This window comes from Aphelocoma coerulescens, chromosome 20 (assembly GCF_041296385.1).
Source record: "Aphelocoma coerulescens isolate FSJ_1873_10779 chromosome 20, UR_Acoe_1.0, whole genome shotgun sequence".
Lineage (NCBI taxonomy): Eukaryota > Metazoa > Chordata > Aves > Passeriformes > Corvidae > Aphelocoma > Aphelocoma coerulescens.
In genome coordinates, this window is record NC_091033.1 from 8,395,815 (window position 1) to 8,412,993 (window position 17,179).

At 49.7% G+C, this 17,179-nt stretch overlaps 1 protein-coding gene across 1 annotated transcript; it reads right to left on the reverse strand.

Annotated features, from left to right (window-relative positions):
* Positions 1–796: 796 nt before the first annotated feature.
* On the reverse strand, positions 797–17,047 carry TM9SF4 (transmembrane 9 superfamily member 4). Its single transcript, XM_069033952.1, has 18 exons — positions 16,958–17,047; positions 11,359–11,472; positions 9,787–9,886; positions 9,253–9,421; positions 9,044–9,173; positions 8,523–8,646; positions 7,598–7,716; positions 7,374–7,485; positions 6,880–6,950; positions 6,340–6,472; positions 5,748–5,829; positions 5,581–5,656; positions 5,166–5,249; positions 4,808–4,983; positions 4,405–4,468; positions 3,744–3,863; positions 3,143–3,232; positions 797–2,815 (listed from the first exon to the last, which is right to left on the reverse strand). The coding sequence occupies exons 1-18, from the start codon at positions 17,045–17,047 to the stop codon at positions 2,666–2,668; spliced, it is 2,004 nt and encodes a 667-aa protein (XP_068890053.1). The 3' UTR covers positions 797–2,665.
* Positions 17,048–17,179: the final 132 nt, after the last annotated feature.

Consider the following 17,179-nt stretch of genomic DNA (forward strand, 5'->3'; position numbering starts at 1 on the left):
GAAATAAGTTCAGCATGGATTGTCCTGGTGGTGGAGCTGAAGCTTCCTTTGCCTTTTTAAACAGAGAAGGGATTATTCTGATGATTTCTGAGTTTTGATTCAAGCATTTGCCAGCTCTGGTCTCACTCACACTCAGCAGCCCCCAACACTGGACCCCGTTGCCTGGGGGAATCACATCCATTGCTCTGCTGGGCAAACCCTCTCAGGAAAGGGGAATTCATTTTCCCTCCCTCAGGCAGCATTCCAGCAGATGCTCACTGATCTCCTGCCACTCACCCGCCAGCAGAAACACACAAGCTCTGGGAAGCCACGGAGCTGGAAGCCAACGCTGAGGGCTCAGCTTCCACAGCAGCAGCGCTGCTCCAACTCTCGCTTGGAGGAAGGAACGGAAACTCCCTTCAGAGATGTCTTCTCCCCTCTGCTGCTCTATAGCACCGTGTATCTGCCCAACACTGCCATCCAACTGTTCTGCTGCTCTGCCCATCAGTGCCACACGTCAAACAACATATCACACAAGAGACAAGTTGCTCAAGTGATCTTACCCAGCAGCACAGCATCAGCAGATCCAAATGCCTCAACTGGTGGCATAATTACAATTTATGGCAGCATTCAGGGCATGGCACACTGGGAGAAACTTACATTTACCAGGAGAAAAATATTACAAAGAAAACCAGAGTATTCCGAGCTCTGCTTCTGGCTGAAGCCACACATCACAGACCACATGGGTGTCACACAGGCCGAGTGTTACAAAAAGAAATTCTCCAGAAGTGACTTAGGAGAACCCAAGAGAGCAGAATGACAGGACAATGGCAGATTTATTTACAATAGGACACAAAGAATACATACATTAATTAAAAATTACAAAGAATACAGAGAAAACACTTCAGGGAAGGGAGAGAAATCAATGCTGGCTGAGCCTCTCCACTGGGGTAGGGGCAGAAGAAAAACAGAAGAAAAAATCAACGAAAATCTCAGAGAGGGACCTCAAATCAGAACCGACACAGGACTCCACAGCACAGTTGGCTCAGACATCCCCTGCTCCCTTTTTCCATCCATGATTCCTGGCTGATTAGAATTTGGCATAATGGGCAGGGCTGACGAAAAGGGACACAGGCCCTTGCATGGACCTGGTGGAAACTTACGGCAATTAGGGTTAAAAAAGACCCCAAAGCCCTTCCTGGGAGCAGGGAGGGCTTTGGACAGTTTTGGGTTGGAATGATGTGACCTGTGGCAGCTGGCCATTGGAAGACCTTACTCCAAGAAAAAATTTCATAAATCTCATTAGAAAACCTCTTCTTTGTAGTCCTGGCTGAATCCAGTGAGTTGCGGATGGAGGGAGCCTTCACTGCAATGCGGAACCTTTTTACTAATAAACATCACTGAAGTGACCCAAATAAAAAAAACCACCACAACCCAACTTCAACCTCTTTTAAAAAGAGTTTCCCACGGGCAGAATCAGGCATCAAGCCATGGGAAAAGAAGAGCCTGTGTCAGCTATCCTGGAGAGCTTGGACTGTTTTTTGTGAAGAACAAAATACAGCTTTGGGGTGTACACTTTTCCTGTTCCCTGGAGGTAGAGAATTTCAGAGGAGCAGAGAGCAGCAAGGGCAGCCAGAGCACAGGGCCAGCGGCGAGAGAGCCCCGCTCCCAGCCATGGGACAGCTCACGGGGCACCTGCCTGTGCCAGCCCCTTCAGCTTGGCCTGCACAGCCCTTGGGCAGCTCGGGCCCAACACTGCCTCAGATTACTTGGCACTAAGGCCACGGCACCGCAGCCATCTCCCACAGTCTCTGCAGGATCCCAGTGGCATTCCCAGGAAGGAGCCTGTCCCGTTTCCTCACTCATCTGGAGCAGAGCTATTGACAGAACAAACCCTTGTAGTTACCTCACGCATCCTTCCAGTCCTGTATTGCAGCACAACCACGTCACTTCCACCAGCACATCGTGTCCTGCCTTCTGAAGGAGAGGCAATCCCACCTTCCCGCAGCGGCCTGTGCTGTCCGAGGCTGGAGGGAGGGAGAAGCGATGCCAAAGGTTGCAGTTCTCAAGCTCTCTCAGGGTGAAATTGCACTTCCCAGGCTCTGAATGGCACCTCCAGCAAATTGTAAACAAGCCGAAGCCGGGACTTCGGTGATCAGAGTGCGCCGGACTCCCGCTGGGTGAGCCTTTAGGCTCCGGTTATTCTGCCATAGTCAAGCTCCCTCTTCTGTGCAGACATGAAGGCAGGAGAAAAACCCAGTCTGATACTTGTCTGAAGAGTCTCCCTGAATCCTAGAGCACCCCAGGGGCTGGAAGAAAACGTTTTCACAAGTGTTTCCACTGCTGTCTCAAATCCGTTCATCATCAACATAAAAAAAAGGATGGATTAGCAAAAAGGGGGTTTACTTATACAGAGGGATATTTCTCTGCTAAAAAACTCCCTCAAATATGGAACAGGATAATAAAATGTAAGGTATCTACAGACCCCTTTTCCCCGCAGAAGTAGCCCAGAATCCATGTACACTGTGCCAAAGTTACATTCCAAATCGAAGAGTTAATTATTTCTCTTGTGACTCTCCCACTGGATTTTTGTTTCCTTAAAAAGAGCTGGGAGAAGATGTCCCTGTCCCTCCTGGGAGGACACATGTTCAGAGGTGTCTGATTCCTGCTGGGGGGGATTCCAGCTTCAGTCTATTTTCACGGCGGCGTAGATCTTCCGCACGAACATGTAGGCTGCGTAGAAGCCGATGGTGCCCGTCAGGAGCCAGAAGGACAGGACCATGAGGGCAGTGTAGCCAAAGTACAGTAAGGAGGGAATGAACTCAACAATATCCAGCTGAAACAGAAGAGGAGGAAAAAAAATTCAGCAAAATAATGCACAGAGACAACAAACCAACCAGTGTCCTCTGCAAGGGGAACTCTGGCAAAGGGAGGAAAACTTTCATTTTTGTCCATCTGAAGGGAGATCCCGTTTGAGGTGGGGTCAGGGAATGCTACTCTGCACAAATCCTGGGGCACCTACACCCTCCTCTCCTGTCTGGAAAGGCTGTCAGCACTGCTGTGGGCTGGCATGGGCAGACTGGGACTCAGCAAGCCCACCATTTCCTTTCCCAAATCCCACAGTCACCCCCAAAAACATGGCACTTTCACCCAGGAGGAATACCTTGTTCACAAAGTAGAAGACAGCATAGATCAGCACGTAGAAGGCAGATCCTCCGGACACCAGGAAGGTCCTCCACCACCAGCGGTAATCCTGACAGGATAAAGAGCCTCATTATCCCCTGGGGCACTGCCTCAAGGAAGCTATGACCATTCCAGGACAGGGAGAACACCACCCATCATCTTCCTTCAAAGGAAATCCACAATTTGGGGCCGGGGGACTTTTTTGTCACAGAAGTGTTTCCAAACCAAGAGATGCGAAGCTGACAGTGAAGCAAAGGCAGGTCAGGCTCAAAGCACACTGCCGACAGACATGGCTCACCTCTGGCCCTGCATTTTGTTTTGTATGTGGATGAAATGGAACAGTTTGGGGACAGCTCAAAACACCCTGTGCCCAGCAGAATTCCTGGTATGAAACCACAGTTCCCAACCTAATAGATAATCAAAAAGCTTTAATTCCCTTTAGAGTGAAGAGACGCTGGGGACAATCACACCCGTGAAGCTGGCCCACACTAATCTTCACTGAGCAGCAGCAATAACGTGACCTGTGCTTTCCCAGGAGCAAGTACCCTGAGCTACCCAAACTACAAACATGGAAGTCTTACCTCAGCACACAGCTGGAAATACACCATGACAATGCTGATCTGGGAGCAGGATACCACCAGAATTATAAACACCAGGAAGAGGAAGCCAAAAAGGTAATAGAACTGGTTCTCCCAGATTGCCTGCAACAAACACACAGCAGGAATTTGTTTCTGTGCTACTGTGATCAATCACTGAACGTGGGACTAACTTCTGGCAGCCAGCCAGGGGAAAATAATGAGCCCCTCAGCCCCATGTAGATGAAACCACCGATCTAATGCATTTCACAGTGTCACTTCAGAGGATTTAGGCTGCAAAAAGGTGCACAAGGACAGCTCTCAGGTAGCTTGTTCATTCCCCTGCATCTCCCAAGCAATGGAACAGCAAATTCTTCCCCATCCATACAAAGTGAAAAATGGGCAGCAGCTGGAACAGTGACTGTCTCAAGACCAGGATCCCTCCTTGATGTCATGTTACAGTAAATTTCATCTTTACCACAATCCTTCAAACCACCAGGAGAGTCCCATAGCTCTCTCTGGAAACTACCAAATGGCCTGGAAGAAACCAGCTATCCCCTTTAGAGAGTACAGGAATAGGAGACTGCTCCAGTGGAAGCCCCCTCCCTTTCAAAAGCTTTGGCATGAAAGGAATCCTATTGAGGAGGAAAGTGGATTAAATGCTTACACTGAAAATGAAGAACAGTTCGATGAACATGGCTCCGAAAGGCAGGATACCAGCCATGAGGATCCTACAGAGCAGAAAGAAAAACCATAAGCAGCACAATATAACTGCCTGGACATTAAAAATTCCTTGTTAAAGGAATTAAAACCACACAGAACATTCCAAGCAAAGGCTCTGCATTTCCAGATTACTAAATTCACAGGCAAAGGCACAGCTGCTCCCACTGTTGAGCACGTACCACAGCTACAAGTACCCCTCATACCACATCCAAATTATCAGTGTTGTCTCAAGGAACCCCATCTGCCATCTGTTCATGTTCAGAGAGCAGCAGGTGACATTCAGCAACCCAAGGGGACTGAGGGGAGGGGGGTTAACTCACCATATTTCCCAGACACTCATCACTCACCCCACAAATTTGTTCATATACCACCTCTGCTCCGGGATCTGCCTGGGAATCTGATTTGTCCGTACAGGATTGTCATACGGCTGCTTGCGAAATCCAAAGTAGTAACCCAGGTAGACCAAGGGCAAGGAGATCCCAAACCACATGCAGAGCAAGGCCACCATGGTAGGGAAAGGCACCTGGAATCACATCAAGAGCCACAGAAGTGAGGCTGACAGCTCACCTGCCCTGGGGACTGATGACATCAGCTAAGCCAACCTTCCAGTCACCCACTTGGAAAGGTCTGGGGAGCCAAGTGAGTCCCTATCAGCCCAGTGACCCCCTCCCACCCAGAAGGCCCCAAACTGAAGGTGGCACCTACCGCACCAGAGGAGTGTTTCCCCCAGATGAAGCAGTTGAGGACAAAGCAGATGCCGAAGACGACGCCCGGGTACAGGGTTGCTGTCTGCAAGAGGAACCACTGCATAAGAGAAAGCACCTGACTCATCAGCCAGATGTTCCTCTGGAAGGAGTCCATCTCTGGGACAAGACACATGGGGAGGAAGTGTCCCTTCTGCTACAGAACAAGGACACAGAGGTGGGGAGGATCTTGGACAATCCTCTTTGCTCTAGTACGTGCTCGGATGGTGCCTTTTCTGTACAGCTACAAGAACTCAACCCACAGCAAATGTGCAGCACAGCCAGACTGTGTCCAGCTACCACAAACACGTGGAGCTTATCCACAGATCTTGCCATCAGCAAACCTGGATAAACAGCACAGAACATCCAAGACTCACACAAAAAGCTCCCTTCTTCCATCGATGGCCTTTCAGAGTCCGGTATAAGCGGCCAGCAAAGAATCCACCAAAAACCCTGGACAGAAACAAGCCAAGACAACGAAAATGAGCTGTTGTTGCTGGGGAGAGGCTGGACAGCTCGGGGGGGAAGCCGTGGAGGCACCTACCCCATGAACATGAAGAGGAAGCAGGCAGTTGTCATCAGCGCGCCCCGGCTCGAAGGCGACAGCATCCCCAGCATAGCAACAACTGCAGAGGGAAACAGGACAAGGAACAGCAGCTCTGAGAAATGTGTGCTGCAGCTGCTGGAGGACAGGGGCCTGTCCTATCTGCAGCCCACAGCTGCCTGAAATCTCTGCACAGGCCTGACTTCCTTCACAGCATAACGCATCCACAGCCTCCAGCACCGGCCAGAGAGGAAGGCACAGCTTTGATCCCAGCTACAGACCATGCTTCAGCCTCAGCTTCCCCAGGGATGGAAGTAGGTAGGTGTAGCTCAGCAGGCAAGGCACACCTGGGCAAAAATCTCCCAGCCCACTATCAGCCAGGGCTCACAGCTTGGCAAAGGATATATAATCACACAAAGCTGCCTTCAGCTGGGCAACGTCATTCAGCAGCTCTGCAATGCCGAGCCCAGGCCGATGGCAACAGGAAGCAGCTTCATGGGCCTCACTCCAGCTAAGGTGAGCACAGGGTGAAGTCAAACTTCCTCGAGCATCATTTGTGTTACAGCCACCCTGTACAACATGTGCCACTTACAGATGACAATCAGGATCATACAGAACAGCTGAATTCCAGAACCCAGGAGAGAGCTGAGGATCATAGGGTACTGTGGAGGCCTGAAGACATCTCCATGCACAAGTTTCCAACCAGATTCCTCCATGGTATCTTCCTATAGCAACAACAGAAAAAGGAGGTTATTTAGATGTGATATGCCAGTAGAAATTAAGGTCTTACCACAGCCAGCCTAAGAGGTTTTCTACTGAATTTTACCACTATAGCCAAGAAACTTCTTTCCTCTTGGGCTAAAAACAGCTGAGACCTGAATTGTCAGTGCCAGGGTGCACATTTACAGAGCTGTCTGCAGTCACTGCTTAGGTCTGAAGACATCTGAACAGGTATGTGATTGCACAGACAGAAAAAGGTGTGTGACAGCACAACACAACTGCCCCTCCCATGGCCAGGGCTCAAAGCAAAACAGGGGCAAGGGAAGAAACAATACACCCAAGTCTGCACACTAGATCCCTCCTGGCCTGTGCTTCCCTCCCTCTAATCCCAGCCCCTGGGACAAACACATACAATGTCATCTTCCTTGTTGTAGTTGGCAATGTCCTTGCGCAGAGTCCGGATGATGATCATGCTGAGAATCCCTGAAAACAAGCACAAACTGGGTTCAGCTCAGAGGCTCCTGCACGGCTGTGCTGCTCTCACGCTGTGCAACTACATGGCTCCCACCAACACACTGCTCCGGCTGGGAGAAGAGGTCTTGAGTCATCAGCAAAGACAGAAACAAAACCCCAAGAGGTAGGGAAGGCACTATTCCAGCAGAAATGGGGCATTGTGGATTTCTTGTGGGTTTTTTTACTCCCTCAATGACCCCAGCAGGAAAAAGGCTGGTAGCTGCCTGACCCTATGGGACACTGCTTGAACTGGGAGGCTTTAAACTGTTTTCCTGCCCTTTCTGACCAGGTTCAGATGGGGCCACATCCTCCTCAAGCCACCTGCAGCTAAGGCTTAAAGAAAATTCCCTGCAGATAATGGTAAAGCCTTCCTCTTCCCACACATCCACTCACCTGAAAGGAAAAAGACGACCACAACCGAGTTAATGATAGAAAACCAGTGGATCTGCACGTCACTCATGGTCAGGTACGTGTCCCAGCGGGAAGCCCACTTAATGTCACTTTCCTAAAAGAACAGGAGAGTTCTTCTCACACCAGCACATTCCCAATGTCTTCCACAACTCCAGTGACAGACACTCAGAGCATCACTGCCAGCCAGCTCCCCAGTACTGCCTCACCTCCCAGTGCACAGAGTAGGTGAACAGCAACTGGTTCTCTTTAGTAGGATCTATTTCCTGAGGGGCAGAGCCCGTGGCTTCGGGCAGAGTGCACATGCTCTTCTCATCAGCCTTCAAGTCTGTAAGAGAAAGCATGGCACAGGGTCAGCCCTTCCCTCAGGCACCACCTCTCCCACGGAGCATCACCCTGAGGGCATTGGGCTGCAGTAATTCCAGGTGGGAAAGCACTCGCTCACCCGCTCTGCAGTTTGCAAAACTATTCTCCTGACCAGCAGTGGAGCACCATTAACAAACTTTCAGGAAAGCTATGCACAGGGCTCTCCTAAACGGGAAGGATAAAAGCCAGAGGTTCTGAAGCCAAGGATCTAGACCATGAACAAATCCTCCATTCCACATGATATGGTGAGAAACAAGATCTCTGCAGCAGTGCCTGCTCTGTCAGAGGAGGACTGCATGGGGTGATGCACACCATGAGCAACTGCCCTTCTAGACACCCTTTTCCACTGGGTTCACTGAGGTAGGAGTGCTTTCCCCATTCCATTATTTTTAAATTTCAATCCCCCAGAACAGTTCCAAACATCCTGTGTGTCCCTGGACTAGCACACAGTGTCCCAGTCAGGGAGATCTGCACCACAACAAAGCTAGAATGCCAGACATGCCTCATACCAGATGACACAGTGCAAAAAAAATCCAACCCCAAAACCTCAAAGTCAGATCTTTTTACAGGAATTGATTTTCCATGGATTGCAATTCATAGATATGTCTCTACTGTTGGTACTTCCTTAATAACAAAGCGGTTTATTATTCTTATAATTTAGACTCATTTCTGTGCCCTGTGAAGCAACAACTGGAACCCTGATACATCAGTGGCATCTGACTTTTGTCCCTACAGGAGATTCTTCCCCCCTCCTCAGGAGTCTCTTACCTTCTAGTTTAATGCTTTGGGGAATCACCTCAAAGCGCACCACCCTGTAGGTGTGCTCCTGGCTCTCTTCCACATCCTCTCTGTGGTAGTAAAGGATGAAGGAGAGGTGGTTGTGCAGGTAGAACTGAAACAGTGACATAAAATAAAACATCAGCACCCCATGGGACACAGTGGCAAAGCTGAGAAGCAACAACTGCAGAAAACAGCTTCAGTGAGGGAAAACTAAAGACTCCAACACCAGAGATCAGCCAGCCTTGGGGACACAGTGCCTTTGCTCTGCTGAGGGGAAACCACTGCATGAGCCTGTCCAAAGTTACACAGTGAATAAAAGCAAGGACTCCTGGCTATTGTACCAGCAGTCCAGCACCCACCCTCTTCTTCCCACTAGAGACCCCTCTCTCATATTTCCACTGTTTGTAAAACCTTTTGGTTGCATTCCCAGTTCTGATACTCTCTGGCAGACCTCTAGCAGACACCCAGATCTCCTCCAGGCACCCTCACACAGCACCTCAATTCTCTACCTTGTTACCGTCCATAAACCCAAGCCTATATCCATGCTCGAACTGCACATCCTTCTCCTTCTTCTTCTCCTCTTCCTCACGATTGGAATAAAACTCCAGCCGTGTTGCCACAGGGAGGTTATCAGCAATGCTGAAAACACAGATTTCAGATCAAATTTGTCCACAGCACCAAATTCCCCCAACACAAACCCATGCTCAAGATGACTCACAGGTGGACATAGTAATCCTCCCTGATGCGCTCGGCAATGAGCTTGCTCTGCTCCACTGTCAGGGTGACTGGCTTGTTGGGAAAGTTGCACAGAACTTCACATTTCTTCTCCACATTCATGGAAACCTGGAAAGGTGTATTTACAATTCGGTCCCCTCGAAGAACCTCACCTGGAAAACAGGAAAATACGGGCAGGGTTGGAGACTGGCAGGCTTCCTGCTGCTGATCCTGCTGCCAGGCACCGTGCAGCTGGAGGGACCACAGCAGGTCTCCTTTGATACCCCAGGTGCAAGGATAAGACTGCAGGACAGTTTAGCTTCTTTGCTGGAAGTATCAAGCACTGCTTATGAAGCAGGTTACACGCTCTCCTTCAGAACAAGCACTTCCTCTGTCCAACACACAGACGCTGCCGTTTGCAGACAGCCAGCACGCAGTGAATCAGAGGAAGCAGGTTCTCACAGCTCAGCAGAAGTGACACTTGAAATTGCTTTTGCCCCTGTAAACACCCCCCCCATACTGTCTGACAGGTACACACCGAGGTTCTCAGCCTTGTATGTGATCTTGCTGGGCTGGCAGAAGGGCAGTGAGTAGTACTCGTATGGCAGCTGGGTCCGGGAGCTCGTCAGCTTCACAGCCTGCAGGAAGAATGGAAGGATTATCCCCAGGAAAGAACTCCAGATAATTTTCTGCCCTCTCAGCATCATCCAGAAGTTGATGCTTACTTCAAGACACCTTTCATAAAGCTCACTTCCAGAAGATACTACTACTACTACTACTACTATTAAAAATAGTAAGAGAGACAGATGTTCCTAAGAGACTTCCAGTAGCAATTCATTCACAGAGAAACACTCAGAGAACAAAGCATGGTGGTTTCACAAATTTATGTCTCAGTGGAGTCCTAAGAAACAACAAAGAACTCAAAAGAGATTCAGGAGTCACATTTCATACAAGATTTCCTCAAACAAAAATTCATATCCCACTGGACCTAGAGGTCTGGCCTCCAGTGCCATGAAGAGTTCAGCAATTTTAATCTCTGCAAGGAAAGCCAGAGAGCCATCAGTCTGGGAAGACAAGGTGACCAACCACAAACATTCCTGGAGAGCTTCCACAAATCACAGGGTACAAGGGAAGTGCAGAGACACACCACAACAGCCAAGGCCACAGTTTTTCAGTTGCTCTGAAAAACAGAAGTGTTTTGTAACACAGCCAAGCTTGTTTATTGGAAGAGTGCTGGCAAATACACTGACTTGCCTAAGCACTTGAGGAAGCATTTGGCTCCTGAAATCCCTTTGAGAACAGCCATTCCAAAACCGTCTTCTTCTGGGAAGCTTACTGTAGCCACAGGCAAGTCTCATTTGCTTAAAAATAGCCTACGTCTGGCAGCCTGTGGCCAAAGAGAAAACTGTGCTGTGCTTCACGTGGGAGCAGCCAACCTCAGCAGCCCCGAGGGTGCTGGATTTGCTGAGACAGAGGTCACAGCTTTAGAAAAATAAATGAAATGGGCTATAAATCACTGATGTCTGAAAGCAAAGCCTGGCTTCCTCATGGATAGGTGCAGCAGCTCGTCATTGAGTACCAGCAACGCTGCACAGGAACAGCTCCCAGCAAGGCCAGGCTGAAAGATCTGCAAGGCTCAAGGACAGACACGTCCACTTGGGAAGAGCTTCTCGTGGATTTCCCTGGAGACACAACTTGAGCAAACTGAGTATTGAGAAGGTCTGACTCAGACCTTATTCCACCATTCACTTTCCACCCAAAGGCACACTCTGTGTAAGCACTTTTAGAGTCAGTATAATGCTGCAGAAATTAAATTCACTTCAAAGCCACAGTGAGAAAGGGACCTTTTTCCCAAACAGAGCAACATCTTGAGGACTTTGGTGCAACTGCTGAAGGAATTTGGTAGAAGAGATCAGGGGCAAGAAAAGGAATCACACTGGGACCCAAATGTTGTGAAACAAAGGAAATATCTGAACACAAAATTTCAGCAACAGGATCCCCAAACTTAACTTTCCAGGCCCTCTTAGCTGCTATGGTATAAAAAAGAAAAAAACCCAAAAGACGAAAAACCCCCAAACCAGACAGACTAACAGCACTGAGTTAATCCTACCTTTATTTCTACAGGATCATTGCGGTGGAAGTTGATAGGAGCCACCCCAGGTACATAGAACGAGTTTGTGCTGTGTAGCAACAACAGCAAGCCCAGCACATATCTCAGCCTTTCCTGCAAAAAGGAGAAGAAACAGTAAAACACAACAGAAACACTGGAACAACATTAGAGATGTGCAACAACACGGGAAATGTTCATCCCAGACATGAGAGAGGCTGCACAGTCAGGTGATTAAACAGAAATTAAATTCACAAAAGCTGTTCTTAGCTTTGTTTTGTGACCCTTGATGCCTTGAGAGGCCTCCGAGAAACAGAGACTAAACTGGAGTAAGGGAATAAAAGTAGGTATTTCTTTGAAAGGCCTTCAAAGGTACCCCATGGGGCCAGAGGCTATTGCCAAGATGGACCCCAAGATGGACAACAGGTCACAAGTTCTTCACCCTTTTATAGGTGTGGTTCATTTGCATAGCAGGGTTAATTCTCCAATTAAAGCTTCAGTTTTCTGCACAGCTTAACGCCCCCCCTTAGCAGCTCTTTGGTTTATACTTTTGGCCTAGGACAGTCTTGGTGTCCTTGGAAAGCAGGCCCAGAGAGGCTCTGTTATGTGTACCTAGCATGAGAGAGCAGAAATTAACAGGCTACAAGAAACTTCAGAGTCACACACCAAGCAGTACAGAATTTGAAAAATATAAAGGTTAAAACCTAAGGCATCACCCTCATCAAGTCACTTTCCACTCTGGGTGTCTCTGCCTCTTCATCTGCAATTAGGAAAACTTTGGCTTTGCCCAACCACAAGAAAAATGCAATTTTTATCTGCACCATGGGGCATTGAGCAGGCCATCACTTTACTTTTCTGCTCCCCCCGATGTGAGCTCCCTGTGTTAGTAGAGAAGAGGGCTGTAGCCCTGGCACTGGCTGTGTGCCAGCTCTGCACGGCAGCAGTTACCCTGGAGCTGATTACAGATGGATGCTCACAGGCCACTACCTGCAGAAGAGTAGTTATTGTGGGGTCAGGTGTGACACCAGCGACTGCACCCAAAGGGACAGTCACATCACCACTCCCTCCTGCTCCACTCTGCTTTCCTCACCCCTCCAGGCCACACCACAGATCAGTAACACGGCAAAAACTTTCTCACCCCTTTTTTAGTGAGCAGGGTGACAAGTCAACCTGGAAGGTTCAGTCAACTCCATGAGGGCTCCAGGAGAACCCAGACCCCACAAAGCAGCAGCAAATCCTTTATTTAACACACCTTGCTGCTTCCTCAGCCCCTCCCTGTTACCTCAGGTAACCCAACTCGAGCATGGGCAGGAAGGCTGTGAAATGAAAATCGAGCTTTAAAGAGCATTAGCCAGCAGCAGCTTGCCTGCATTAGGACATCAGCTCTGGTATAATCTCACAGCATTACTAACTCCTAAACTCCCAGCACGTATGGCACCACTGGAAAACCACACCAAACCTGGGGCTTGGTTTGGGACGACTCTTGAGCTAATGCTGCAGACATAAGAAACCAAATCCCCACTGCCCCTGTGTGTCCTCAGCACAGTCAGTCAGTCTGACACAGCACCAGGGGGAACACTCCATAGGCCACGTGTGGACAAAGAGCAGCTCTGTCATGGGGATCGTTCCTCAGGTTGGGGTAAAAAAAAATATTAAAAATCTGTGTTTATTGCCCCCACACCCCTTCCTCTTCATCACCTTCCTTCCATCTTATTCTAAGGCAAGGAAGGTATGTTTGGCCCAGACACCAGTAAGGGCCAACCAGAGCATCCAGAATTAGTGGAATTGAGCAGGATGAAAAAAAAAAAAAAAAAGGCAGAACTATCACGGGGTTGAAAGTCTAAAATGTACTTAAGATGCAAATGCTAGGCACCTACAGAAAATGTTAGTACTGAGTCATCAGATACATGTGGCTTCCAGTACCTGAAGGGAGCCTACAAGAAAAATTGAGAGAGACTATTTACAAGACCATGGGGTACAGGACAAGGAGGAATGGCTTTAAATTGACAGAGAGTAGGGTTAGATTGGATATTAGGAAGAAGTTATTCCCTATGAGGGTGGTGAGGCCATGGCACAGGGTGCCCAGAGAAGCTGTGGCTGCCCCATCCCTGGAAGTGTTCCAGGCCAGGTTAGATGGAGCTTGGAGCAACCTGGGACAGTGGAAGGTGTCCCTGCCCATGGCAGTGGGGTGGAACAAGATGAGCTCCAAGGACCCTGCCAACCCAAACCATTCTGTGATCTTTTTTTGCTTACAAAGGGGATTTTCAGATCTATTCTAGGCACAGCCAAATACACTTGGAGCATGCATAAAGCTCCAGCTTGGAAACACTCTTGTTAAAACTGCCTGACCTTCAATACTGATCTGCCCTGAGGCAACGTGGGGCTTATTTTCTGTGCTACACTAAATTTTGCCTTCCCAATTTTTAAAGGGAGTGCTGAGTGACTCTCCACTGAGTAGGAAAAGGTCTTCTTGACAGGTAAAGTACTGGAAGGAATCTGCATTCTTGTCCCACACTGCACCCCAGAGCAGCCAGCAACCTGTAGCCCTTACGTCATTTGTCACTGAAGTGACAGACCTACACAATGTTACTCAAAAACCAAAACCAAAACCTTGCCCCAGCAGGCTGGGAGGTGATAAGACCAGGACAGAACTTTGGCAGACACTCAGGAGACACATGAGCATGCAGAAGATGAAATTTTTGATGACAATTTTGGCAGAAATTAGGCTGTCTTTGCATATAGATGATGATGACTCAGGCGGCACCAGGCAACAGGAAAGACAAGAGGGCGACTCTGTAAAGCCTTGCCAGGAAAGAACAGTTGGTAGCAAGAAATGGGGAAGCTGCTATGCAACAGGTGGGGGAGCTTTGGAAGTGAAATATGAAGGAAATGCCCAGTGCAGGTTTTTGAGCTGGCAGAGCACAGAGAAGTTGAAGCCAGGGCTTTTCTCATCAGGATCTTTGCTCTTGTACTGACAAATGTGCTTCATCTTCTCCAAACGAAGGCAGCAACTTAGCAATGGCAACATGGACACCACCCAAAACATCTGTGTAACTCATGGGCCTGGCCAGGTGATCATCTCACCTGGGGGATGCCTGCAAGCTGAGTTCTCTTCTGTGCCAGGTCAGAACTTCTAGGAGGGAGCTCTGTTTTGGTTCAGTCACAGAGCCCTGGCAAGGTCCAGACTTCCAGCAAACAGGGCACACACCTTCACAGCCTTTTCCAATTATTTATATTTCAAAATATATGCACAAAATCCCCTCAGATGACAATCTTGCATCTGAGGTGCCAGGAAATCGTGTAATGGTGCAACAAGTAACACAACAAACATGCACAATCCCAGACTGAGAAAAACCCAGCTTCAAATAGGCAAAAATAGTTCAGATTGTCTAAGCCTGATTATTTTCCTATAGGCAGACATGCAGAGAGACCCCTTCTTAGGAGAATATGATCTAAATAAAAGAAGTAACTGCAGGAGCACAATCATCTATTCCTGTCCCTCAGATCGAAAGTTCACAGACAAACTCTCTCCAAGAAGAAGCTTCTGGATAATTATCACCAGTCTTGGGATTTGCAGACAACCCCAGGTTTATCCCATTCAGAAACACTTACAGCAACATTGCCCCTTTCTGTGAATTCACAGAAGGTGCACAAACCACACTGACAAAACAGAAGACTTGTTCACTAAGCCCCAGTCTGACCCAGTATGAAGAGGCCCTAAAACATCCAGTTATTACCACACTTGTCCTTCCCTACAGCTCGTGGTCCCTCCAGCTACCACTGCCAGAGTCTGAACTCCAAAATTTAAGGGAAAGGGGAAACAGCAGCTGTTCCCTGGGGCACTCCACAACAGCTCCAATGTGCTCCAGAGGCTCCATGGCCTGGCCATGTGCACCCAGGACGTCCCTGCCCAGGTTACTGCCAACAACCTGAAGAAAACCTCAGCAGCAATTTTAAGCATCTGAATTGGGCTGTTGCTGTACCAGAGCTGCTTTAGGTCTTAGGAGTTGCACAATCCACATAGGAACTGAAGAACAGAACACAGTATTTGTTCAAAGAGAGGAAAAGGAATCAGGAGGTGACAGTGATGGATATCATGAATTGTCCCATCTCTTTTTGGCAGAGAATGCCAACAGGGACATCAAACGGCCATAATCAAGAGCTGTTAACTTTCAAAGACAGCTTTGAAGAAAAACAGGGAGAACGACCTGTGCAGAGCCATTTGTCCAAATGGATTCACACAGTTCTCCTATTCCATTCCACTTACTGAAACTTTTTAATACGGTGACAGAAATGGAGGAAAGACATAACCCACTACTCTGTGGGAGGGAAAAAACCAACAAAGCTCTCTCACACATGCAACCTTCATTCTGCCCTCAGGCACCTTAACAGGACAAGAACAGTGCTAATGGCACCCTGATACTTGTCCCCTTTTCCAAGGGCTGCCTCCTTGGATGATCCTGACAACTGTTTGGATAAGCTCATCTTTATTACATCCCTGCCCTGCTCACCCTGCACTGGAGGAGCAGCCGAGAGCCCTTCGGAAAGAGACAAGTGCTGCATTCACATTGACTTCAGAGCTTCTTTGACACCAGCAGAGCTGCTGGCAGCCTTCTCTGCCCTTCACACAACAGAGAGCCACGAGGAAATTCCCAGTAGGACCATCCCCAGCTCTCAAAGCCAGCTGAGAGCTCCCTCCTCCCTGCCTGGGGGAAAGCCAGCAGGGTATGAAGATGCTTAAAGCAAATTAAAGCAAAGTCTCGGCTCTCCCAATCCCCTCCCAGTCTCTCAGTGAGTCACCTTACAGCCCAGCCAGCGACCTTTGTATCAGCACACATCCTTTATCCATACCGCTACTCCTGCAATGCATTGTCACAGAAATATCCTCCTAAGAAAGCGAGGAGGAAATCCGTTTTACTCCTACAAGACTTCAAGGCAGATAACAAATGTCTCAGCAACTCGTTTTCTCCTCTGTGAGGTAGCACCGATGCTCGCCTACCTTAGCAAATTCCCACCAGGAACACCTTCAGTTCCCCGACGATTCAAGGAATAATTGAATAGGAATAACAGGGATGCTGGGACGCGGGAAGGTGAAGCAGCTGCTCAAACCCGGACCCGACAATCACCACCAAACATTTGTAAAAACCACACACAGAGCAACAGCCTCTGTGCGAGGCGCCAGCACCGGTCCCCGGCTGACATCTCGGAAGGGAAGGCAAAAGGCAGTGCGGTGCTCCCTACAGCCCACACCGCTCCGAGCCCCCCGCCCGGCCCCTCCTGCCCAGCCAACGCCGTGAACCGCAGAAACGGAGCCAATTTTGCTGCCGAGGGAGCGCGGGGCAGGCGGGACAGGAACCCCCTCGGCTCCGTTTGGCCCCTGGGCACCGAGCGGCGGCCCGAGCTCTGCCCTCCACTGGTGACACCGCCGGGAGACGCGGGACCGGGGAGCCTCCCCCGGCCAGGGGCCGGGCCCGCATCCCTCCCAGCGCGGTGCGGGCGCGACCGGAGCCCCCGCACTGAGCCCCGCGCCGGGGCCGGCACCGGGCCGGGCCGAGGGGCAGCGGGCGGGACGCGGGGCCGGGCCGGGCCCCGCCGCACTCACCATCGCCGCCGACGCCGCCATCTTGGATCCACGTGTCGGCGCTGACGTTACCGGAAGCGGCGCGCGGTTGGCTGCGGGGCCGATCGCCATGGCGACAGCGGCGGCCGGGCAGGACCCCGCCGGGCGGCCGCGCTCCGCGCTGCCGGGGCCGGGCCCAGGCCCAGCTTAGCCCCGGATCAGCCCAGCCCTTCTGCCGGGCGAGGTGAGGCGGGGGTCTCCGCT

Bases quoted from the DNA above. Each gene is read 5' to 3' on its own strand.
- TM9SF4 (XM_069033952.1), bottom strand. From the start codon at position 17,047: ATGGCGATCGGCCCCGCAGCCAACCGCGCGCCGCTTCCGGTAACGTCA. The intron at 4,984-5,165 runs GTAGGTGCCACC...ATGTGATTCCAG, and splicing joins GGAAACACTCCTCTGGTGCG to GTGCCTTTCCCTACCATGGT. The intron at 3,864-4,404 runs GTAAGCATTTAA...TGTTTGTTGCAG, and splicing joins AACTGTTCTTCATTTTCAGT to GCAATCTGGGAGAACCAGTT.